This window comes from Anabrus simplex, chromosome 10, assembly GCF_040414725.1.
Source record: "Anabrus simplex isolate iqAnaSimp1 chromosome 10, ASM4041472v1, whole genome shotgun sequence".
Lineage (NCBI taxonomy): Eukaryota > Metazoa > Arthropoda > Insecta > Orthoptera > Tettigoniidae > Anabrus > Anabrus simplex.
Window position 1 is genome coordinate 132,511,097 of NC_090274.1, and position 25,871 is coordinate 132,536,967.

General features: G+C 39.8%; 1 protein-coding gene across 2 annotated transcripts in view; it reads left to right on the forward strand.

Moving 5' to 3' along the window:
* Positions 1 to 20,824: 20,824 nt before the first annotated feature.
* LOC136881980 (zinc finger protein 415) overlaps positions 20,825 to 25,871 on the forward strand; it is a 127,454-nt gene continuing 122,407 nt past the window's right edge. For both annotated transcript variants that reach the window (XM_067154458.2, XM_067154459.2), the window contains exon 1: positions 20,825 to 21,417. In XM_067154458.2, the coding sequence (XP_067010559.2) occupies positions 21,066 to 21,417 (352 nt within the window). In that variant the 5' untranslated portion in view covers positions 20,825 to 21,065. The remainder of the gene's footprint in view (positions 21,418 to 25,871) is intronic.

Here is a 25,871-nt window from a genome sequence, read left to right on the forward strand (position 1 = left end):
TTAATTCCCAACATAGCCTTTATCTCCTCATTCTAAGTACCATCCTGCCATTGCTCCCACCTCCTTGTACCAGCATTATTGCTGCTACTTTTAAGTTTGTTTTTGTTACCTCTAACTTCTGAATAAGATACCCTGAGTCCACCCACCTTTCAAAGTTGGTCTGAAAACAGACAGATGTAAGGATAGTTTTGTTCGGGAGCTGATTTCCCTCCCACAGAATACTGTTGATTGCAACTGCGAACTCACTGCATTATCTTTACTGCAGCTTCATTCAATCTCAATTCCTGGGGGAATATACATTCTAAATACTCAAACTTATCTACCTGTTCCAGCTTTGTATCCCCAATCTGACATTCAATTCTCTTAGATTTCTTACCTGCTGACATGCATTTTTATTCTTGGAAAGGCTAATTTCCATAACATACTCATTGCACCTATTTTCAAGTTCCAAGATATTAGTCTGCAGACTTTTAGCAGAATCTGCCATTAACACCAAGTCATCAACATAAGCCAGACTGCTCACTGCGTTTTCACCGAACTGATCCTTCCATGCCACTTTATACCTTTCAGCAGATGATGCATGTAAACTAGAATTTCTATTATAATTATTTCTTTGACGAAATATTTCACGCAGGGGGTCCTCGCAACTTAACATTTATGTAGGTGTGTGAGAAGTTTTATTATTCCCTGTATTGTTTTTTCATTTTGGCCAGGACGTGTTTACACAATTCCTGGTGTTCAGTATTGAGCCCTTGTTGAAGTTCTCATTTAATTAATCAGTCATCTATTCGAATGTACAAAGAAAATTTTATTTTATTAAGCACTAGTAACTGGCAGGGAACTCTACATTCAGCAGCCCATGTCGCAATTTCTGCAGGGAGTTTTTAGTTCGGGTTTAATTTGCTCGCCAACTAAGTTTAGGAAGAGGAATTTCAACATGAGTTACACAAAGCAGAACAAAGAATCAATAGAGCTCCAACGGCCAGACCAACAGACAACATTCCTGAGGCCCCGCGAGAGCCAACAGGAGCTGGAAATATAGGTTTGAAGTAAGCATCAGGAGCACGATGCGCTGGACCAATGATATGACAGCATCACCATCAATTTGGCTACGCATTGGTTTGTGTAAGTGACGGCCCCGATCAAGGATACAACGGCGTCTTAGAGGACGAATTGATAAAAGCGATAAGTGCATGCACTAGCTGCATTATTATTCAGCGAGATTCATGCAGGTAACCTCTTGAGAAGAAGTTTCCATTTACATGAGTGATCGCGTGGGGGCTTTTAATTTTATTGGATGACCCTCAGCCTGCATTTAATCTATTCAAGTTTTCAAGTATTGCAAGAATGGCATTTAACTTTCGATTTCCAGAGGGAGAGAACAGTTTCATTTAATCATTTCTAGTGCATAGTAGCCAGCCTGTGTAATAGTTCCCGAGGGCATAAACTTTACAATTTCCAGACTTGCATATACATGGAAAATATCTGATCTAGTTGCGGTGAGATAGGAGGACTTGTTCCGCTAGGCTGAATGAGAACTGGTTTCATGGTGAGTGGAAATGACCCCAGCCGTTGTACTCTAGTAACCGGCAGGTTAATCTTGACCTAGTTTCTATGTCATGAACGAGGTGATGTTTTAGACGACATTCAGAAGAAGACACAGCAACGGAAAATACGACATCATGTTCCTACGCCAGGATGGAGACCAATGGATTGATCCAAGTCTTTTATGAAGGCATCACCATCGATATGGCCGGTTGTTTCGGAGGCTGGCGGCTAAATGAGTCACCAAATAGATGAGGATATAATTTTCAATGTAATTATGTGAGTCTGAACGTGTTTTAATATTACAAAAGGAGATCATTTTTTAATATTATATTTCAGTAAATTTAGCTTTTGTCTGGTAGGACTATGTATTATTTAAAATAAATGTTAGGAAACTTGTTAACGTAAATATAATTGTAACGTAGATGTGGACCATTTGCATAAGGTCACAATTTGCTTTCTTTCCATTTTATGCAGATTTTTATCTGACTGTTGGCGTCACTTCTTCCAAGAGTCAGTTTCTTATTTTACCTCATTCATTTTGATTTGTTTCGCTTTGATGTTTGAGACGTACTGTACGTGTCAGCGCTTAAATGTAAATGTAAATAAGGATTAAAATTTAAGTCAGGAAAGACTTGATTAAAGTATTATTAATGGTAGCTCAGAGTGTATGGAAACATGCCGTCACGGTTTCTGGGTTTTCTTGCAGGATGTGTGAATGAGTATGTGTGAGAAGTTGGAGTCTGGATCCACAAATTTTGATAGAGTCATCTTCACGACTATTTGAATATCAAGATGTGTGTAAATTAGTGTTTGATTCACGAGTTGCTCTAACCCAGATTCATATTCCAAGTTCCAAATAATTAGAATCAATTTTCTATTAATTTATTTTTATTATTATCACTAATGCGAGTTTCTCCAGGTGTAAGATGGAGATATTTCAGTAACTTTCCGAAGTTCGAACATGATCAATTATCCATGTGGCAAATTCCTAGTTTCAGATTATTATATTATTACAGAGTTGGCCACTGTATTACCAAGTTTAACTTTACGAGCGCGAATGCTTTGATTGGTGACCAGTGCGGTCTTGTTGCTTTTCATGCGAGGGAGTGTTAGACGACGCCATTTATATTTCTAGTTTTCGGCTATTGTAAAACAAGTGATATGGCTTAGTATGATTTTGAATAAGAGGACACATTCCTCATTTGAAAGGCTTGCATCTTCATATTTTTGTGACTTGCCTCAGGTAGACTATTGAGCAGCGTGTGTAAATGGTTGGACCCTGTGTTTTTATATTTGCTGCATTAATTTTTGAGTCTAAATCTCTGCTTTGGGTATTTCTGCCGTGTGTTGGCGAGGGTGATATGTGCGTCTACCGAGGAAAGTTTATTTTAGCTGCCTATGCATCGTGATGATTTTATTGGTTTTGGTCCATGTCCCTGCGTTTTGCAGTAAACTAAATGTTTTATATCGCAACGTTTCGTTTGGTTTCTCTTTCATGATATAATCGTACTGAGGAATATTTTTGTCTCGTGATCTTTTACAGGAACCAATGTTGAAATATGCTTTGAAAGTTAAAGCCTACTCTGTCATTTTTTCTATGAATTTGTGTCATGTAATTTATTTCAGGAGTCCACGTTGATTTGTGTGTGCCATTATGAAGTCCACCAGTTGATTGATTTTGTGTCATATAATTTATTTAAGGAACCTACATTGAATAGGAAGTGTTGCTTAAAGTGTAAATTTATCTCCTTATATTTTCCGTAGATTCTTTGAGTGAGTGAGTGAGTGAGTGAGTGAGTGAGGATTGCGTAAATGCCGCGTGATTTTCTTAGTGAGCTCTGGAAAATATGACATCATGTTTTTGTTTCCTTGAATGTGTATATTTGCATTTTATATGATTGTATTGTGTGTGGTTCCAACACACAGTGTTCTGTTGAGCTCATGACTGAGGTGTATATATTTGTACGTAGCATGTTTTACCAATCAGCGTGTTATATATTGTACATTTAGTTTAGTTTCCGTCTCCCCTTTGCGCATTAAACCATGTCTCTTCTTAAGGTTAGGGACCCCACTGCAATGTCAAGTGTGCAGAAAAGGGAAACGTACTCATCTAGAGTTAAAAGTGTTAACAAAAAGTAAAGCCAGGAGCGTGGTGCGAGCATCCAAGCCCAAGGTGAAAAATTAATGAAACTTCAAGGTTTGATTTGATATGTTAAGTATGTGTGTCGGCATTCATTGTATATTTGTAATATATTTTTGATTCTCAAGATGGACTTCATCAAGCTGAAATAAAAATTCTGAGTCATGTAAAAATTGGTATCATTTGATATTTTTGCTATTTTTATATTTTCCTTGTTTATTTTAATAAACAGATTTTCCTCCAAGACTGACGTCATGCTTCGCCTTGCTTTATTTCTAGTTTTAGTTGACCTTACTGTGTCCATATTAGTTATATGTCCACCATCATATCCAAGGTGTATGTAATTTTAGGGTTATTTTTTAAAATCATAGTTCGAACTGAGCACCCCTGGGAAGAGCTGACTAGTGTGGGGCAAATTACCTTGATGTTAGAAACGGGAACAGTATCCAGGAGATGAAGCTAGGAGCCAACCAGCAGTGCGACACTCCCAAAATGCAGTGGGAGTACAAAAGGACGTGCGGCTCCGAGGAGCATCTTCAGAACCTGTGTGGCAGCAAGGAAGACCACGGTCGCCCTCAAACCTATGCAGATCCCTACTTTGATAACTGTAGTAAAAATGTAGAATGTTTAGATGTTACCGTTCTTAAGGATAAGTAAAGGCTATTGACGATAGTGTAAATAGCTTCATTTCATACACAGTAATGCCTGGAGATGGGAATTCTTCTCGCTCAAGAGTCTCAAGGACAGCAGTCAGAGACAACAGTGCTGCACTCTCTACTATGATCGTCTGACGGGAAGTCGCATGGATGATGGTAAGTATAGCTGTTGCGCATGCGTCTATCTCAAGTCTCAAGGGGTGATGAAAACATCTGTTTAATCATAATACCATACATACATACATTATCATTATAGACTGTTATGCCTTTCAGCGTTCAGTCTACAAGCCTCTGTGAATTTACTAAATGTCGCCACAATCCTCGATTTGCAACTAGTGTTGTGGCCTCATTTAGTTCTATACCTCTTAATTTTAAATCGTTAGAAACCGAGTCTAACCTTCGTCGTCTTGGTCTACCTCTACTTCTCTTACACTCCATAGCAGAGTCCATTGTTCTCCTAGGTAACCTATCCTCCTCCATTCGCCTCACATGACCCCACCACCGAAGCCGGTTTACGCTACAGCTTCATCCATCGAGTTCATTCATAAATTAGCCTTTACCTCCTCATTCTGAGTACCCGCCTGCCATTGTTCCCACCTGTTTGTACCAGCTATTGTTCTTTCTACTTTCATGTCTGTTACTTCTAACTTATGAATAAGATATCCTGAGTCCACACAGCTTTTGCTCCCGTAAAGCAAAGTTGATCTGAAAACAGACCGATGTAAAGATAGTTTCGTCTGGGAGCTGACTTCCTTCTTACAGAATACCGTTGATCGCAACTGCGAGCTCACTGCATTAGCTTTATGACATCTTGATTCAATCTCACTTACCATATTACCATCCTGGGAGAACACACAACCTACATACTTGAAATTATCGACATGTTCTAGCTTTGTATCATCGATCTGACATTCAATTCTGTTGAATTTCTCACCTACTGACATCAATTTAGTCTTCGCGAGGCTAATTTTCATACCATACTCATCGCACCTATCTACAAGTTCCAAGATATTACACTGCAGGCTTTCGGCACAACCTGCCATTAAGACCAAGTCGTCACCATAGGCCAGACTGGTTACTACATTTCCACTAAACTGAATCCCTCCCTGCCATTTTATACCTTTCAGCAGATGATCCGTGTAAACTACAAACAACAAAGGTGAAAGATTACAGCCTTGTCTAACCCCTGTAAGTACCCTGAACCAAGAACTCATTCTACCATCAATTCTCACTGAAGGCCAATTGTCAACATAAATGCCTTTGATTGATTTTAATAATCTACCTTGGATTCCATAGTCCCCCAGTATGGCGAACATCTTTTTCCTCGGTACCCTGTCATGTGCTTTCTCTAGATCTATGAACCATAAACACACCTGCCTATTCCTCTCGTAGCATTGTTCAATTACCTGGTGCATACTGAAAATCTGATCCTGACAGCCTCTCTGTGGTCTGAAACCACACTGGTTTTCATCCAACTTCCTCTCAACGACTGATCGCACCCCCCCCCCCTTCCAAGATGCCAGCGAATACTTTGCCTGGTATACTAATCAATGAGATACCTCGATAGTTGTTGCAATACTTCCTGTTTCCTTGCTTATAGATAGGTGCAATTACTGCTTTTGTCCAATCTGAAGGTACCTTACCAACACTCCACGCTAATTTTACTACTCTCTGAAGCCATTTCGTCCCTGCCTTTCCACTATACTTCACAATTTCAGGTCTAATTTCATCTATTCCTGCTGCCTTATGACAATGGAGTTTATTTACTATCCTTTCCACTTCCTCAAGCATAATTTCACCAACATCATTTTCCTCCTCCCCATGAGCTTGGCTGGTTGCAACACCACCAGGACGATTTCCTTTTACATTGAGAAGATGTTCAAAATATTCCCTCCACCTCTCGAGTGATTCCCTGGGATCTATTATGAGTTCACCTGAATTACTCAAAACGTTGTTCATTTCCTTTTTTCCTCCCTTCCTAAGATTCTTTATTACTGTCCAGAAAGGTTTCCCTGCTGCTTGACCTAGCCTTTCAAGGTTGTCACCAAAATCTTCCCATGACTTCTTTTTGGATTCAACAACTATTTGTTTCGCTCTGTTTGTTTCATCTACGTACAAATCCCGGTCTGCCTCGGTCCTTGTTTGGAACCATTTCTGATAAGCCTTCTTTTTACGTTTACAGGTTGCTCTCACTTCATCATTCCACCATGATGTTCAACTTTTCCCATCTTTACACACAGTTGTTCCTAGGCATTCCCTTGCTATTTCTACTACAGTATCCCTGTATGCCACCCATTCACTTTCTATATCCTGAACCTGCTTACTGTCTACTGTTTGAAACTTCTCACTAATCATATCCATGTACTTCTGTCTAATTTCCTCGTCCTGGAGGTTTTCTACCCTTATTCGTTTGCAGACAGATTTCACTTCCTGAATTTGAAGTCTGTTAAGATATGGTCTATTATGGATCTGGTACCCCTAGCCTCCCATGTGTAGCGGTGAATAGCCTTATGCTTGAAGAATGTATTCATAACAGCTAAACCCATTCTAGCACAGAAGTCTAGCAAAGGCTTCCCATTCACATTAGCTTCCATATCTTCCCCACATTTACCAATCACCCTTTCGTATCCTTCAGTTCTATTCCCAACTCTCGCATTGAAATCGCCCATTAGCGCTATTCTACCCTTGCTGTTGACCCTGACCACGATGTCACTCAATGCTTCATAAAACTAGTCAACTTCATCCTCATTCGCACCCTCACATGGTGAATACACGGACACAATTCTAGTCCCAATTCCTCCAACTGACAAATCTACCCACATCATTCACTCATTTACGTGCATAACAGATACTATGTTCAATGCAATGGTATTCCTGATAAAGAGCCCTACCCCAACTCTGCCCTTCCCTTTCTAATACCCGTCAAGTACACTGTATAATCTCCTATCTCTTCCTCGTTATCTCCCCTTACCCGAATATCACTTACTCCTAGCACATCCAGATGCATTTTCTTTGCTGACTCAGCCAGTTCTACTTTCTTTCTTCCATAAGCCCCATTAATATTGATAGCTCCCCTTCGAATTCCATTTCGTTCGCCAAGTTGTTTCCAAGGAGTCCGTCGCCTGTCAAATTAGAGTGCGAATCCGTTACTCCCATAGGTTGGCTTGCTTAAAATGTTCTGAGCTCGGTAAATTGATGAAGCAGGATGCTACCCTACTTGCACATAGTCCAAGTGAGGATCTCTCCTCTAACGAGTTATGGACCACCGGTGAATTGTATAGTCCTAGCCGCCTGAGCAGAAGGAGGGCCATGACTCAGAATATGTCCGAGATGCCCACTCCCATTGCATAGCAACTGGTATCCCGACTCTCAGGACCACTTACTAGGCCTCTCAGCGGTTGCCCATGGTTCACGAACTAGGGCGTGACTACAGTAACCCACAAACATGAACAATTAATAATAATATTAATAATGATAATAAAATTATAATAATAATATTTGAATTTGGTTTGACGCAGGGTCTGGCCTCTCCTTGTCAGCCTCATTTATAGCTGTGACAGTATGAGAGATGAATTACTAAAAGCACTGTTCATTTCCTTTTTCTGTCCCTTCCTAAGATTCTTTACTACTGTCCAGAAAGTTTTCCCCGCTGCTTGACCTAGCCTTTTGAGGTTATTACCAAAATCTTCCCACAACTTAAGAACTATTTGTTTCACTCTGTTTCTTTCATTTATGTACAATTTCCTGTCTGCATCGGCCCATGTTTGGAGCCAATTCTGATAAGCCTACTTTTTACGTTTACAAGCTGCTCTCACATCATTATTCCACCAAGATGTTTGCTTTTTCCCATCTTTACACACAGTTGTTCCTAGGCATTCCCTTGCTATTTCTGTTACAAGTGAACTATGTAGTGTGAGTGGAATGTATTTTTTTTTTAAGACTTTATTGGCGAAGTACTATATAATGTTTTGTTTATTATGACCTAACCTGTACTGTTATTTGTAGAGCATAAGATAACGTAATGACCTAACCTGTACTGTGTAAGATTGGTGACGTGCATTTGTAAATAGTAGAATTCTGTTCTATAACCTGTACTGTTATTTGTAGAGCATAAGATAACGTAATGACCTAACCTGTACTGTGTAAGATTGGTGACGTGCATTTGTAAATAGTAGAATTCTGTTCTATAGTTCCTGGAAAGATCCGGAATGTGACATAACTTTTGTACAGGGTGTGTTACTTTGTTTGTAATGTATTCTAGAAAATATTTCTGACTGTTCTGGAAATACGACATTCGCGATCAGGCGTATTCTAGAATGTTAGTCAAAGTTCGCGATCGACAGTAAGGTTGTGATTGGTGAGTCTAGGTGGCGATAGGAAACTCGTGCACGCTGATTGGCCGCCTCCAAGGCCGGAATTTCCTATGTATAGTGAGCGAGGCAGTGTTCGAATTAATTCTGTATCCTGAAATCTGTCGGTCTTGGTCTATCTGTCTGCGAGCAGCCTATCTGGTTGACGTCCCCTAGTTTCCGGGATGGCACTCTCCTCGGGTAAGCACTCTTGAATTCTGTTCCTGCTAAAATTTCTGTAATGTTCCGATTTGCTTTTCATACAGGAGTCTTCCCTAACCTCGCCTAGATTCACCAAATTAGTTACTTATGACGCCTTAGTTTTTCAGCTGGTCTTACCTGTTCGTTTCCGAGGCATTCCCATTTCTTGTTTCACTAAAATATGTAGAATGTAGTTTAATATTATTTCCCTTGGGGTTTGCCTCTGGTAGTTCTGTATCACTTTAGGTACGCTAAGTTTTGGATAACCTTTTTCACATCACTGTATATATCATTGTACAACTGCATTGGTAAATAGATGTATAGTTGATTTGAAATTTGAATTTACACTGCTACGAAATAAGCTATGTATATCACTGAACTTATAGCTCGTAACTTGAAATTGTATTTGGAATGTATTTGTAAAATTATTTTGTAAATAATATTTTTCAAATCCAAGGATCACGGCGATTTATTTTCGGAATCCGCTATCTAAGCCATGTCCATGCCTTTGGTAGGTTCCCAGCCTTTTTCATCTTCCTGGTTTGTTGTTCACTAGTTGGCCCTACTGATATTTACGTACATGTTTTTGATGGAGATCCGCTTAATGCCAGCTAATGTTTTTCCGAGTGTGTAGTGATTTCTGATATTGTGCTCTTACCTTCCCCTTTTAACTGTGTTTGTGCCTTGTTTTGTGTTACCACTGTAGTAGAGGTAACAATTTCTACTACAGCATCCCTGTATGCCACCCATTGTCTTCCTATATCCTGAACCTGCTTACTGTCTACTGTTCTAAACTTCTCACTAATCGTTTCCATGTACTTCTGTCTAATTTCCTTGTCCTGGAGATCTTTTACCCTTATTTGTTTGCAGACAGATTTCATTTTCCCCATCCTAGGCCTAGAGATACTTAGTTCACTACAGATCAGACAGTGGTCTGTATCATCGAAAAATCTCTGGAAAACTCATACATTCCAAAATGACTTCCTGAATTCGAAGTCGATTAAGATACAGTCTATTATGGATCTGATAACCCTAGCCTCCAATATGTAGCGGTGAATAGCTTTATGCTTGAAGAATGTATTTGTAACTGCTAAACCCATACTAGCACAGAAGTCCAGCAAATGCTTCCCATTTCCCATTAGCTTCCATATCTTCCCCACATTTACCAATCACCCTTTCATATCCTTCAGTTCTATTTCCAAATCTCGCCATGAAATCGCCCATTAGCACTATCCTATCCTTGCTGTTGACCCTGACTACGATGTTACTCAATGCTTCATAAAACTTGTCAACTTCATTCTCATCTGCACCCTCACAGGGTGAATACACTGGAACAATTCTCGTCATAATTCCTCCAACAGCCAAATCTACCCACATTATTTGCTCATTTTTGTGCCTAACAGAGACTATGTTGCGTGCAATGGTATTCCTGACAAACAGCCCTACCAGGCGAGTTGGCCATGTGGTCAGGGGCACGTGGCTGTGGGTTTGCAACCGGGAGATAGTGGGTTCGAATCCCATGGTCAGCAGCCCTGAAGATGGTTTTCCATGGTTTCCCATTTTCACACCTAGAAAATGCTGGGGTTGTACCTTAATTAAGGCCACGTCCGCTTCCTTCCAACTCCTAGGCCTTTCCTATTCCATCATTGCCATAAGACGTATATGTGTCTGTGCAACGTAAAGAAACAAAATAAGAAAAAAAAAATCAGCCCTAACACCCGTCAAGTACATTTTATAATCTCTTATCACTTCCTCGTTATCTCCCCTTACCCAACTATAACTTACTCCTAGCGCATCCAGATGTATCTTCTTTGCTGACTCAGCCAATTCTACTTTATTTCTTCCATAAACCCCATTAATATTGATAGCTCCCCATCGAATTCCAGTTCATTCACCAAGTTGTTTCCAAGGAGGCCCTCGCCTGTCAAATGGGAGTAGGACTTCGTTACTCCCATAGGTCCAAGGCTTGCTTAAAATGTTCTGAGCTCGATAAATTCATGAACCAGGATGCTACCCTACTTTCACATAGTCCAAGTGAGGGTCTCTCCTCTAACGGGTTATGGACCACCGGTGAATTGTATAGTCCTAGCTGCCTGAGCACAAGGAGGACCATGACTCAGAATATGTCTGAGATGCCCACTCCCATTCCATAGCAAATGGTACCCCGACTCTCAGGACCACTGACTAGGCAACTCAGCCGGTGCCCATGGTCCACGAACTAGGACGTGACTACAGTAACCCGCACTATGAACCATGAGTGATTATACAATTAAAATAATTTAGTGTGTCACTACACAGTAAGAAGAGACTGCCAGACTGACGAATGCGCAGCAAGCGGGTGAATCATACCTCAGTGTCCATGACCTTGGCTGCTAGCGTTCCTCACAGCACATGCAAAGTCTCCACTACTTGCTGTGATGCTATACAAATTGGTTAGCCGGGACGAACGACACTTTGTGCATATTTCTGCTAATAATTTTTTATTAATTTTTAAGATGAACGAAAGAATTAGCTGAAAAGGCAATAGGGCTTGTACAAAAAGCTGGTTTTAATAATTCCTAGTTTCAGCTGGCCAAAATGAAATAAAAATGTAATATTTTCTCCAGAAAGTGGGGGAGGGGGGAGAGGAACTGCCCCACCTTATCCCCCTTAACCACCGCTACTGCTATACGTTACTAGTTGTATGCACCAATATGGTCAATAGAAAGGTGTGATAAGCTGAGAGTTGGAATTTAAATCTATTGTGTTACTAAATGTATTTGTAAATTGGTTTGTCATAACTAGAGACAGGAATTTGCCTATTTGATTACTGTGTTCAGAAACGTAGGCTTTTGAGATATAAATACGTTTTAGGGTGTTTTTAGCTATATTTCGTTGGTTTTATTGTGCCTATAATGTCACCAGAAATAGTTCTAGGGAAATTTCCATCAGGAGACACAAGGCAACAATTTGGCCTCGAAGCCATCAACCCCTCCAACCTCCTAAGTACCTAAGACATATGTGAGAATCAGTGAATGTCGAACTATGTTGCACAACCCATATGCCCTGTACCTCCCTTTCAATGCGAACTGTTGTACGCGTACGCTTTATGTTCAGAACGTGTTGTGATTTATTGTGAAGTGGAAGAAGAAAATGAAGTATGTTTTGCGGCAATACCCAAAGAAACAGTGCATCACAGGGGACCCCAATTTCACTACGGATGGAAGCGTAGTCTGTCAAGCTTGCAGTAAGGAGGTAAGTTCGTTTGTTCCTTTTTTTTTTTTTTTTTTTTTTTGTGATTGAGAACTATGATCGCACTTTATTGTAGCATATGTAGGCCTATTAGTTTATGTATTGTGGCAATTTGTTTTGTTGCGATGCTGTATTAGTGGTGAACTTTCAATTATTCTTTTATATTGCTAAAATGTAAATCATTAAATTATTGAACGAGGAGTTAGAACGCCGGTGGTTTCTTGTCACAGAATGGATGAAAATTAAATCAGTATTTTGAACTGTGATTCATTTTCTGTGAAAATAGAGCTTTAAACTGAAAAACAATTCTTAAAACTCCCTTTAAAATTGTGAACAGAGTTCGATAACTGCAGTCGCTTAAGTGCGGCCAGTATCCAGTATTTGGGAGATAGTGGGTTCGAACCCCACTGTCAGCAGCCCTGAAGATGGTTTTCCATTTTCATACCAGGAAAATGCTGGGGTTGTACCTTAATTAAGGCCATGGCCGCTTCCTAACCATTCCTAGCCTTTTCCTGTCCCATTGTCGCTGTAAGACCTATCTGCGTCGGTGCGACGTAAAGCAACTTGCAAAAAAAATAATCGTAAATTCTATTAAACTTCTGCTAAGTCTTTGCGAAACACAGGTTGCAGATCCAATGTAGCCCGGCTGGTACGATACCACAGCGTGTTTTACAAGGTTGCCAAGATTATCTTTACAAGACCAGGCCAGCGAAAAGACCATTGGTCTGGATAGGTGAGGTCCGGTTAGTAACCGTTGTGCTTGTGGGGGGGGGGGGGGAGGGTGAAGCAAAGAGAGTCTGAGGGGCGTAAGCTCCCAGGTTGACAAGCCTCTAGCATCCCCTCAAGAGTCTTACTAAATTGTGACAAAAATAAGTTTATGGGCGCTGTCAAGATAATTTCAAATTATGCGGTTTTTAATTTTCAACGAGGGTGGCGGCCTTGTGGTCAAACATGATGCAGGATCTATTGCAGGCAACAGAAAATAGCCTTCATGACAGCTGACCTGGCTGACCAAAGCTGGCGAATAGAAACAAATAAAATGTTCACAAATTTGAGATTTGGGTGCCTCCGTTTTCATTCTTGTTCTTCTTGTTTACGAATCTGGCCGCCTATGGAGCGCATTTAACCTAAGTCTTTCTCTTCTTCTTCTCCCAGAACCTCTTCATCCTTTCACTTCTAATCTTCCTTTCTTTCTCAGGTATGACCAATTTAGGCCTACATTTTGGTGGTTTCTCCTGGAATGTTTTGATGCTGTACACTCGGCTTCTAAATTCTTTCCTGTTTTGAATCATATCCATTGTAAGTCCACTTTCTATTGCATCTCTTTTTACCTCTTCTACCCAGTTCGTCAAAGCTTTCAGTCCCATACCTGCCAACTTTACAAAACCAAAAATCAGGAGATTCTGATGTGAAAATCGGGAAAAATCAGGAGAAATCAGGAGCTACAATTGGTCAAAACTGCTTATTCTACATGACTTGTGCAATACAGTACTATGATATATTTATAACACTTATAGTCTCACAGCCCGACTGCTGCTATACGAGACTACAAGGCTAAAAATTCCACATCTCTATTACCTCACAGAAAGTATGTGAGTGAGATGATTGGCCTCTGATAAGCCTTCCGAAAATAGTATGAACTCATGTTCCACACGTGTGAATCAGTCATGCACTCAGATGCCATTACTCAGTAAATGCATAGATTACGGTATATTGCATCAAGTGCCTGCGCGATCATGTGAAGCTCAATGCTATTTGTATCAAATAACTAGCTGTTGTACCCGTGCTTCGCTACAGTATTCTCAGAAAGACTATCCTTATAGTTTTCCCAACTGAAGTCAACATAGGTCAATACAATAACGTCAGTACAAATGTCACGATTAAAAGTAATGCTGTCATATGGAATATTCGATAAAATGGAAAACAGCATATTTTCTCACTTTTAACAAAAAGTACTACGGTGTCGATCTAACAGATGAAAGTTCCAGAGCTAGAATGACCAGGCCGCAGACAGCCGCAAAACACTCCTGTGTCATTATTGCATTGAAGTATGCACACTGCTCATTCCAATCACTGCCTCAGAGAAGGGATCAAAAAGCTGGAATACTATGACGATCCAGTGTGTTATGTACCAGCAGTATCAGAAAATTTATGAACCAGAGGAATAGCATGCTTAAGAAGAGAGAGATCTAACTCCCCAGCTACTTCCCGCCAATATTCAGGCAGGCTGTTATACTCGATACGCAGCAGTAATATCGGAGATAAATGCAAGCAGCAGTGGCGTATCCTGGAATCTCCACTGAGGCATGCAACTAGTAACCATGCAGTTAACACAATGTATTAAGTAAATTTCAATTCTACTCACCCTAATTACATGTAGGTGAACTCGAGCCAAACAGTTTTACTGTAAGTTTCTGGATTGAACGTGCGTACACAATTCTTGTTTTCTGTTTTTAAATTTACGAGGGTCCGCCTCTGTGGTGTAGTAGTTAGTGTAATTAGTTGCCACTCCCGGAGGCCCGGGTTCGCTTCCCGACTCTGCCACGAAATTTGAAAAGTGGTACGAGAGCTGGAACGGGGTCCACTCAGCCTCGGGAGGTCAACTGAGTAGAGGTGGGTTCGATTCCCACCTCAGCCATCCTCGAAGTGGTTTTCCGTGGTTTCCCACTTCTCCTCTAGGCAAATGCCGCGATGGTACCTAACTTCAGGCCACGGCCGCTTCCTTCCCTCTTCCTTGTCTATCCCTTCCAATCTTCCCATCCCCCGCAAGGCCCCTGTTCAGCATAGCAGGTGAGGCAGCCTGGGCGAGGTACTGGTCATCCTCCCCAGTTGTATCCCAGACCCAGAGTCTGAAGCTCCAGGACACTGCCCTTGAGGCGGTAGAGGAGGGATCCCTCGCTGAGTCCGAGGGAAAAGCCAACCCTGGAGGGTAAGCAGATTAAGAAGAAGAAGAAGAAGAAATTTACGAGGGAAGGTAGAGGTCTCGCGGCTTTAACTATTTGCATCTTTTCATCAAACGAACGGCCAGTAAATGGCTTTTCACACTGATTTACAATTATATCCGTTTTAGACTCATCCATCGTTAATACCACATGTGCGCAAAATATAATAAAACACCGAAAACGACGATTAGCACAGGAACAGCACACACAGAATGAACTCACTAATCAGCAAAAACACACAATGAATTAACTCACTAGTTAGCCACAACTAAGCACTGGAGGTAAGTCACCCCAGTGGGACTGGTCAGTTTCGTCACGTTGAGTTCTCGCTGGGGAGTAATCTGTGTGTCCCGTTCGCTGTAAACATGTCGACTTCTCCAAGTTGCTAACAGATGGCAGAGGGTAGCACGGGTATGGGGTGACAAATTCTGACCAAGTTTCAATTGCAGCGAAATCGTTCGGAGGGTTTCAGAACTACGTCTGCCACTGAATGCAATTTTAAGATTGAATGCCTTACGTCCGTAACTCCTACATTTGCTGTCTCTTTCTTCCGAGAGTGGAGTAGACGGCGAGACTACACCAGCACCACACGTAATCAAGCAACGGAACTAGTACAGTTGCGCGTACCTTTTCAACTTCTGAGAGATGGAATCGTTAATATTTGACCTGAAACAACCTAAAGTCGTAAATGAGACAGTTCTTTGTGTTATCATAACGCATGCAATGAATGCCTTGCATTCAAGGAGAATACGCCCCTGGCCAGCAGAATACACAAAGCACATCATCACAAATAATGGTCAATGTAATGTTATTGTTGATCAATTTTATGAGCTTTCTGTATTGCAGGTCTTCACATTTAGTTATCTTCCGACTCTGCGATATTACAGCATCTTATGTAAAGTGAGTCCTTTCTTTATGACTTCATGTGTTATTATTTAAGTAATCGTTCCTTCATGACGTTTTTCTCATTCTTATAATCATCTTCACAATTTAATCACCATCACCACCAATATTATTATAGTCGGTGCGATAAAACTGAATAAGACATAAATAACCAGACATTGTACTCTCTATAACTTTTGTTATGTAGTAGTTTTCAATATGGCCAATAAGATAGGTAATTAAAAATTAAATTTTTGGCACCTTCCCCTAAACTACCATTTCAAGCAGGGTGAACAAAATTATTTATAGCGTAGACTGTAGTTCCTCACTTCCTAACTTCACATACCGATTTTCATTAATTTCTGTTCACCTATTTTCTCGTAGTTCGGCGCTGATATGGACTTGGTAACAAAAATCCAAATTCATGAATATATCTTATCATAGCCGGTACGGTAAAAATGTATAAGTTAAGACGTAAATGATAGGAATTTTCATAACTTTAATGAAGTAGTTTTTATTGATAGGGCCAATAATAACAATATTTGAGAATGAAATTTTAGGCCTTCCCCTAAACTACCATTTCATTCAGTATAAATACAATTATTTATGGCCTAGATTGTAGCGACTTATTCCCCGACTTTATATACCGATTTTTGTTAAATTCTCTTCAGCCGTTTTCTTGTGATGGGCGTATATACATACATACAGACAGACAGACAGACAGACAGACATTACGGAAAATTAAAACGTGCATTTCTCCTTGTTACTGTGGTCACGACCGGTACAGAAATATTATTCTTTTTAAATTCTGAGCAATGTACAGACACTCTTATTTATATTGAGATAAATTAAAATTTGTCGGAAATGTCTCCTAAAATCTCTAGAAAAGTTACTAGTCGTTATCATTGAAATTCTGTTACTAAATTACTAAAAATGAAACCATATCTAGCGACTAGAATCTGAATCTCTAGAATCGACTAGACTGATGTGAACGAACACGAACATAGCACGCGAGAACGAGAGATTGACAATCGATATACGCGTCGCGATATACAGATTTCAATAATCATCACACATTCGCGCACATTTCTCCCATTAATAAACGTCGATATTTCGTTTGAAAGCGGCCAATGAGCGAAGGACTGCCGGCCACTGGCGTAAAAAAAAAGCTGAAATGGCGGGATTTGAAAACAAATTTTTGAAGTTCACCAAAAAATAAGCAAAAATCGGGAGAAATAATAAAATAATCGGGAGGCGGGAAAAACTGTGGAAAATCGGGAGTCTCCCGCCTAAATCGGGAAAGTTGGTAGGCATGCAGTCCAGTGATGTACTTGAATATTTTCTTAATTATTCATTTCTCATCCATTCGTTCTAGATGCCCATAGAATTTTAGCCTTCGCTTTCGCATGGTGTCAGTGATTTTTCCGGTGTATTTGTTGAGATCATCATTTTTTCTATTCCTCCACTCCCCATCAGCATTTTTCTGTGGTCCTAAAATTTTCCTTAAGATTCTCCTCTTCTTTTTTTTGAGATCTTGAAGCTCACCCTTTTTATTCATTGTCAGGGTCTCTGAAGTGTAGAGACCCTCTGGCTTTACCACTGTGCTGTAGTGTCTAAATATCGCTTTCATTCCTCTATATAAATAAGTATACTGCCAGGGCCATTTTGGTGGGTCCTTGGCAAGCATAAAGGTTGAATCTCTCCCCTATGCTACTCCGGTATCGTTGCACATCTATTTTATTATATTTTTCACCCGGTGAACTCGATACGATACTGCCAAATTATAACTGAAAATCCTTGAGGACATATTTCCAAGTAAATTACTAATTCCCTTGTTCCTACTTTAAAGTTTTGTACTTCTAGAAACATCATCTCTAAAACTCTTTTTTTTTTTTTTAAGTCCAACTGTAGAAATTTAAGATACAGGGACAATGCACTTTATGTCAATTTTATTATTTTTCAGATCAAATATGAGAAAAATACCACATAGATCAACTTAGAAATACTGCGATGCATCTGATATGAGTACAGAAATCTGTAACAATGCAGCCTTTCTACCAGTCCGCTTTGGGCAGCGACCAACAACCATTTTCTTCACACCAACGCACTGCAATGTTGGAAGGTAATACGCCCCCGCATAAACCGGAGCATCTTCAAATTTCAACAAGCTACCGGGAGCAATCACCAAGTTGGAGAAGAGTGGCATGCCCCTGGAGGAGTCATTTAGGACTGTAGAAGAAGTCAGGGGAAGTTTTGCCCAAACCTCTGGGAAGGCAGCCGTTGTCAGCGAAATAAAACCAGATGGAGTGACTTCACTGAAGTTTTGTCCAATCAGTTCATGTGATGTTGAGAGATCTTTCTCGAAAAAGATTACGCACGAGAGGAAAAAAAGATTGTTAACGCAAAACATTGAAACGTTGCTTGTAAATTCCTTTTATAGTTATTGAGTGTGTTATTAAATTATGAGTACTTTTTTCATGCCTATTTTGATGTCTATTTTACATGTTAGTGCCTATTTAAATGCAGATTTTGGCTAATTGCCTATTTTAACCGTTTTTAGTGTATCTGCCTCCTCACACTGTCCATTGCAAGCCTGAAGTTTCCTGTAGAATCCCGTTCGATTCTCTTCTTCTAGAGATGTGAGCGGTCGAGTGGAAACTTCGGCTGTTCGGTTCAATTTGATTCCACTAGGAGAGAGCGAGCCTTGACAATCCCAATAGTGTCAAAACAGTTCAGGTTTCATCCACATGTACAATACGAACTGATGATTGCAGACGACCACTAAAATCGCCCAAAGATAACCTTCTCTAATTCAAGGGATAAACCCTTTTTCTGCACCGTTGTTTACTTCACCTCCATGTACATAGCTCCAAGAGCAAAGCAAGTGATATTTGGAGTAATATGAATTCCGTTACCACGTTGTTAGATTCCATCGAGGTATTAAAACATAAAACTGCAAGATAACCTAAAACATGACTTCCGCATAAATAACGTAGCAGTGTGTTGACTGGCCGCTGTGTACTCTTTACGTTCATGTTAAGCCACGTATACACTTGAGCATTCGTCCCGAACGAGCATGCATTTGCCCAGTTTTGCTCAGATGAGTACAGGGCGAACCGATTGGATCCCCATGCCTCAGCCCGATCCGAATGTTGTGAGCACGTGCTCTGTTCATGCTCAGTGTGGACGGTTGATGACGAGTGGGGTAGCCCGAACAGTATGAACCAACTGCTTCCGCTATCACTATGCATATGCGATCTCGCTCGTGCAAGTGAATGAAGGAAAAGTGTGAAAGATAATATCAAGTTGAAATGGAATTGTCCCGGGATAATTCTCTTATCTCCTGGGGTACTACCACAAGTATCCCGTTCTGTGGAACCCCAAGGACGAGTTCTATTACAATACCTTCACATCATCCTTTAAGCCAAATGGCTTGGCACACTTCAGGTATGATTCTGCCAATGGCTTGTTTTGAAATTTTGAAGAGGTACTGCAAATTCGTGGAAGAGTCTCCTGTAACCAGAAATCGCAGTGTCACAGCTAGGCGTTCCTCGGCAGATATGTTGTGTCCTCTCTCTCAATCGTAGCCCTGATACTATGCAATGTCCATTCAAAATCCTCGGATGACATTCTCGTAAAATTTTTAAAATTGTCATCTGTTTCATGTCCGATCGTTTTTAACAATTGAGCATTGCATCTCTCTTCACACAGTTTTCTTTGCCACCACCGCTTTCTCCTTTTTGTTTTCAAGGAATGCAATAAATACATACAACAATAACTGGCGACGATCAATTTTCGATTCACCATTGTAGCCTCAGCTCAGGCAAAACACTACACTACACCTAAACACAGACGAGGTTCTCGGTCCGCACGAGGTCCGAACACAGTGGAAATTTGCTCAACAGACTGGCATGCGGGTCGTGCTTGTGCGCTCCCGCATCGGCAACGCATGCTCACTCGGGGCGAATGCTCAAGTGTATACGCGGCTTTACGTTCCTCCGTTGTGAACACCACTAATTTTACGGTTACGTTTGAATTGTGAACATTTCTTCGCCAGTATCTACGGAACCTTTGCAACAGCGTACCTAATTTCTCTGACCCGCCTAATTTGGTGGGCGCTACACCAGTCGGCCGTGCAATGAGCAAACCGTTTAATTCGACTGCAACGTATCAACGGTTGCACGATTCACAATTCAACAGCAATCTCTATTGCTGCAAGACGATTATAACATTAAAACATATAGACCTACGGTATCTCGCAATATCAATTAACATTTAAAAATAATACGTAAAAACTATAGGAAGAATCGCTTCTAGCAAAAATCTCCTCAAAAATAGCCTTGTATCATAGATAGACCCGTGACCCAAAAATTATTGTTTTACATGCCTTATAAACTAGGCACTGATGACTTTAAAATCATTCAAAAATATTCTATTAAAAAATCTAACATAAATGCTATATTCTAAATTTACTTAGGAGCAAAAGTTTTGAACAATTTAATATTTTAACATAACATTTAATATATATATATATGTCAAATATATCATTTCGTATCAATTTTATCTAAATAGCTATACAAAAATTATTTTGACTGATGCAGTTTCCAGCAATAAGCACTAGTTTGATGTTACTTTTTATTTTCTCTTAGTTACACTTCATTTAAGTTTTCAGAACTGAATATCTGACGATTGGTGTTTACACATCGAAAACGCTTTTTCTACCAGCAACGAAGCGGTAGTAGCGAACTGATCCCTTGAAAGCTTGACCGTTCTGTGAGAACAGGTCGATCACTAAAAAAGCCTTTAGGTTATGAACTTAATGTGAACTGCTAGTTACTGTGTAACAGTTTGTCACTGACTACTGACGGTAGAGTGCAGTAGGCAACAACTGACTAGCGTAGTTTCAGAATGATGGAAACATAGACGGAAGGAAGTATCTCTACGAATCAGCTAATGGCAAAGTGAAAGTTAGATGGAAATTAATGTAGGACGAACGTCATATTAATTGATTATTAATATCGGATTCTTCTCACAAAAAGAGGAAGAAAAAGAATCACGTTGAAATCAACGAGTATTTCACGGATGTTTACCGAAGAGTTTTGTGTCACTCTTTAGAATGGTGTATTGCTGTGTACCGTTCTGTAAAGCTCAATATGGAAAATACTGTGGAGTTTCATTCCATGAAATTCCTTCCAACGACGAATTGCGTGAAAAATGGCTAGATGCTATATCCAGAGAAGGAGAACAGGAAGGAAGCAGATGGATTCCCGGGGATCGGTCTCATGTTTGTAGTCTACATTTTCGAAATGAAGACTTCAAGGAAAACTGCAAACGTAGGATGTTAAAGGGAGAGGCTGTACCTAGCCTGTTTCCGGCTTATCCGGTACCCCTGCAACGATCTGTGAGGATAAAGAAGAAGAGAAGAACGTCTGCACAGGGAACATTGTTTTCAACATCCTTTGAAGAAGGTAAATAACACTCATATTTTCTTATCAAAATTTTTGAGGGGATAATTGCATGTTTTAATGGGGTGAATTTCCTAACCTAGCCATTACTGTAATAGGGGTCTAGTTCTACTTGAAATCATGCGAGATTGGTTCCTGAAAAAACACATTTGGTTCCCGTAATTAAGATTTATCATTGCTGCCAACTTGACTAGTAGTAGAACTTTAGGAGACCACCTTAGCTAAATATACAGAGACCTGGTTTATTCAACCTCAGTTAACATTTAGCTACAGGTTAAAATAATTTACGCCTAAATAAGACTAACAATCTGTTAAACTATAAGGCCCTGTTTAGTTAGTCTCAGTTAAAGTGACACTAACGCTCTCTTTGTAAACATAGTGTTAAAAATTTAGCAGCATTTATCCAAACATTTCCTAGGAACTGTTAGCAACACAGTGTTAAATCTCACAAGAGTCACAATCAGTGATAAACTAGAAGGCAGTGGTAGAACCATGCAGTTTTTGAACATGCTCCAATGTGCCTTTGTTTAAAAACAGCTGTAAACCAAGGCGCGCAAAGTCAAACATTTATTCAGATTTTTCGTCTTGCCCGTAAGTCTTCCGTTACTGTATAGATCAATATCCCATGGGGGTTTCCTTACCTGTTCCCCTATCGGGCACATCCCAGGTGGCGGATAGGGGGGCCCCCTCGACTTGTCTGGAGGGTCTGAGGGAAATAAAATACTCTCTTGCAGACCAAAAACAGGTATTGCCAGAAATCTTCTTGAGGCATTGTGATTGTTACTAGCCCAAGTCAAGTCTTCGAAGTGGAGGCCTTGTCCACACATGCTAGAGAGGCATCCATGGTTCCTTTACATGAGTGATACGGTGGTTCAGGTGAAGTGGGGCTGGTGATTGAGGTGAAGGCTCACTGCGGGGTGCTGGAACCAACACATCACTTTGTTCTGCGTACCCTGGACGAGCCGCAGGTTGGGAAAGGGGCGATCTCAACCTAGGGGGAAAATCATGGCTTTGAACTCAGTCGTGATAATGCCAAGTGGAGACCACGTGAGTAGGCCTACTGAAGGCTAGGTTCGGACCAGGGGCGGTCCGCTGGAAGGGTGTCTGAGAGGCGTGGTCTCTGCTATGGAGAGCCTGAGTTGTGCGAGGAAAATGTCTGGCTGTATGCCTCACTACAGATGGTGGGAACGACGCTCAGGACCCTAGAAGGGACAAAAACCCTGTGATTGATGCTTATAAAGCTTATAAAGAACCAATTTAAAAAACTGCGACATCGAGGGAAGCCATGTAATAGATAAGAAAAATGTTCCACATTGAATCCAATCAATACGGAATATGAAACTTATAAATAATAATACGGAAGCCAACCAGGCAAAACGTAATGCATACAAATACCAAAACCTAAAAATCAAGCTAATGAACGCAACCAAAAGCATTGCCTTCTTGAAGGAATGCCTTTCAAACAACTTAACACCGAAATTTCTCCAGAAATACAATAACAAACATAGATGAACTGCTCAGACACGCAAAACACTAAACAAGACTAATGAAATTTGGTTAAAAGAAGAAATAAAATTCCAATATCGTAAGAAACAACATCTCAATAATGAACTTTATTCAACACATCTCAAAGTATCCCATGAACTCCCACATAGCTATTGGAATTACTTCCAACAAATTTCTAGAAATAAAATAGAAGATTTAGCCATAAAGAAACAAAACACATTAAACAAAAAACTGGAAACACTGAAACAACAAAGCAAACCGAAACCACTAACCATAACTGAAAATAAAGATCCTTCCCAACATAAATTCCATCCACCCGTAAAAAATCACACACTAACCGTATTTGACGATCTAGAGACGGCCATATTGAGCAAGGGACCCAAACATAACTGGGGTAATGCATCATCCTATCAGAATATAATAAATCCCGTTACTGAAACAGAACTCGCTTTACAGAAAATTCCGTACGATATACGAGACGAAGTTAGACACAAAATCAGTAGAAAGATCCCGCAATATATCAATAATGTTCACAATAATAACCTAAACATGAATACCGCCAATAAATCGAACCTAAACAAACTCAAAAACAAAATAAAACAGAACAATCTACTAATAACAAAAGCCGACAAAGGCAACACTACGGTCATTATGGATAAGAGTGAATACATAACTAAGACTAAAGAATGTTTCCAGGACAACACTTTTACAATTAAACGCCGAGATCCTACCAATAATATACAAAGAAATTTAAAAAATCTACTCAAGAACACACACTTTATTCTTACCGAAACAGAATCTGCTAAACTTATAACTATGAACCCCCAATTACCATCCGCAAGGGCCTACCCTAAAATACACAAAGAAAATGTACCCATGAGACCGATTATAAATTATAAAGCCAGTCCAACCTATAAGTTATCACAATTCATTCAGAAATTTTTGAAAAAGCATTATTTATTTTTAGCAAACAAAACAATACAAAACTCAATAGATTTTTGCAATAGAACCAAAGAACTAAAGATTGAAAAACATCATACCCTTACTTCATTTGATATAACAAACATGTACCCTAACATTCCTATTAAACAGTCAAAATAATTGAATCTAACCTAAAAAAACATAGTAACTTGAGCACCTTAGAAATAGAAGAGTTCGTGATTCTGCTTAAATTCGCCTTAAACAATAACTACTTCAAATTTCATGATACCATATATCAGCAACAAGGATTACCAATGGGATCACCTGCTTCCGGAATATTAGCAGAAATATATATCGACCACTTAGAACACACGTCAATTAATAAAATAGATAATATATATTTTTGGTGTAGATTTGTCGACGATATCTTCGTAATTATAGATAATAGATTCACTGACGCAGATACTATACTAGACAAACTTAACAATTTAGACCCCCAAATTAAATTCACTAAAGAAACAGAAAATAACCGTACCTTGAATTACTTGGACTTAACAATAACCAGACATGACACTCACTTATTTTACAAGAGCTATAGGAAACCCACACACACTTTAAATACCATAAAGAATGACTCCGTTCATCCCAACACACATAAAAAAGCAGCCTATTATAGTATGATACATAGAGCCTTCAATATCCCAATGACAATAGAAGATCGAAATAATGAATTAAAAGTAATCCACGACATAGCCAAATACAATGGATACAGCAAAGAAATGGTCAACAAAATCATCCACAAAATAAAATCCCAACCTAAAACTAAATTAATTAAAACAGCCAAACCAAAAAAAAAAAGATTATGTTTTATTTACCTTCAACAACACCAACATATATACTATAACTAATATCTTTAAGAAGCACAACCTGAAAATAGCATTCAAAACCACACACAACAGCACCAACACTATATACAACACCAAAACAGTCAATAATAATAATAAATACAACCAATCAGGTGTCTACCGCATCAAGTGTAACAACTGTGACACAAGCTACATTGGACGTACAGGTAGAAACTTCACCATCCGTTATAATGAACATGTAAATGCAGTAAAGCACAACCATTTCTCATCAATAGGCCAACATGTTGAAGAATCTAAGCACAACTTCACAGACATCATTAATGACATGATGATATTAAACATAAACTCTAAGGGCCCCCTGCTCAACATAACCGAAGATTTCTATATTACTTTGGATCAATACGCTAAGCCCAATCATAACATTAACGACATTACAGAGAAATAATACCAATGTAAATGGTCCGTTATTGGACATTATAAATTTTCCAGCTAACTCATTCCTGGTTGCCAGCGTTTCGCCCTCGTGTGCTAGGCTGGGCTCATCAGTTGGTACCTAGCACACCTACCAAGACGCATGGCTAGTGCATACCGTGGAGGCCACTGCGTAGGCCAATTGTAGCCACCGGCAGTGCCAATGCACTATGAGACACTCTGTCTCACTACTAAAAATTGATGCCTGCTTGGCCATCAGATAATACAGATGTTGATTGCCATAGGGAATCTGTAATATTTGTTCCGAATGAGTAAATTTATAATACCACTGATGGCCAAGCAGGCATCAATTTTTAGTAGTGAGACAGAGTGTCTCATAGTGCATTGGCACTGCCGGTGGCTACAATTGGCCTACGCAGTGGCCTCCACGGTATGCACTAGCCATGCGTCTTGGTAGGTGTGCTAGGTACCAACTGATGAGCCCAGCCTAGCACACGAGGGCGAAACGCTGGCAACCAGGAATGAGTTAGCTGGAAAATTTATAATGTCCAATAACGGACCATTTACATTGGTATTATAAATTTACTCATTCGGAACAAATATTACAGATTCCCTATGGCAATCAACATCTGTATTATTACAGAGAAAACCAGTATCATTTTTGACAAAGTCATTCCTGCAATAAAAAACGACTATCTCAAATTAGTAAACACACGTCATAACAAACCGACG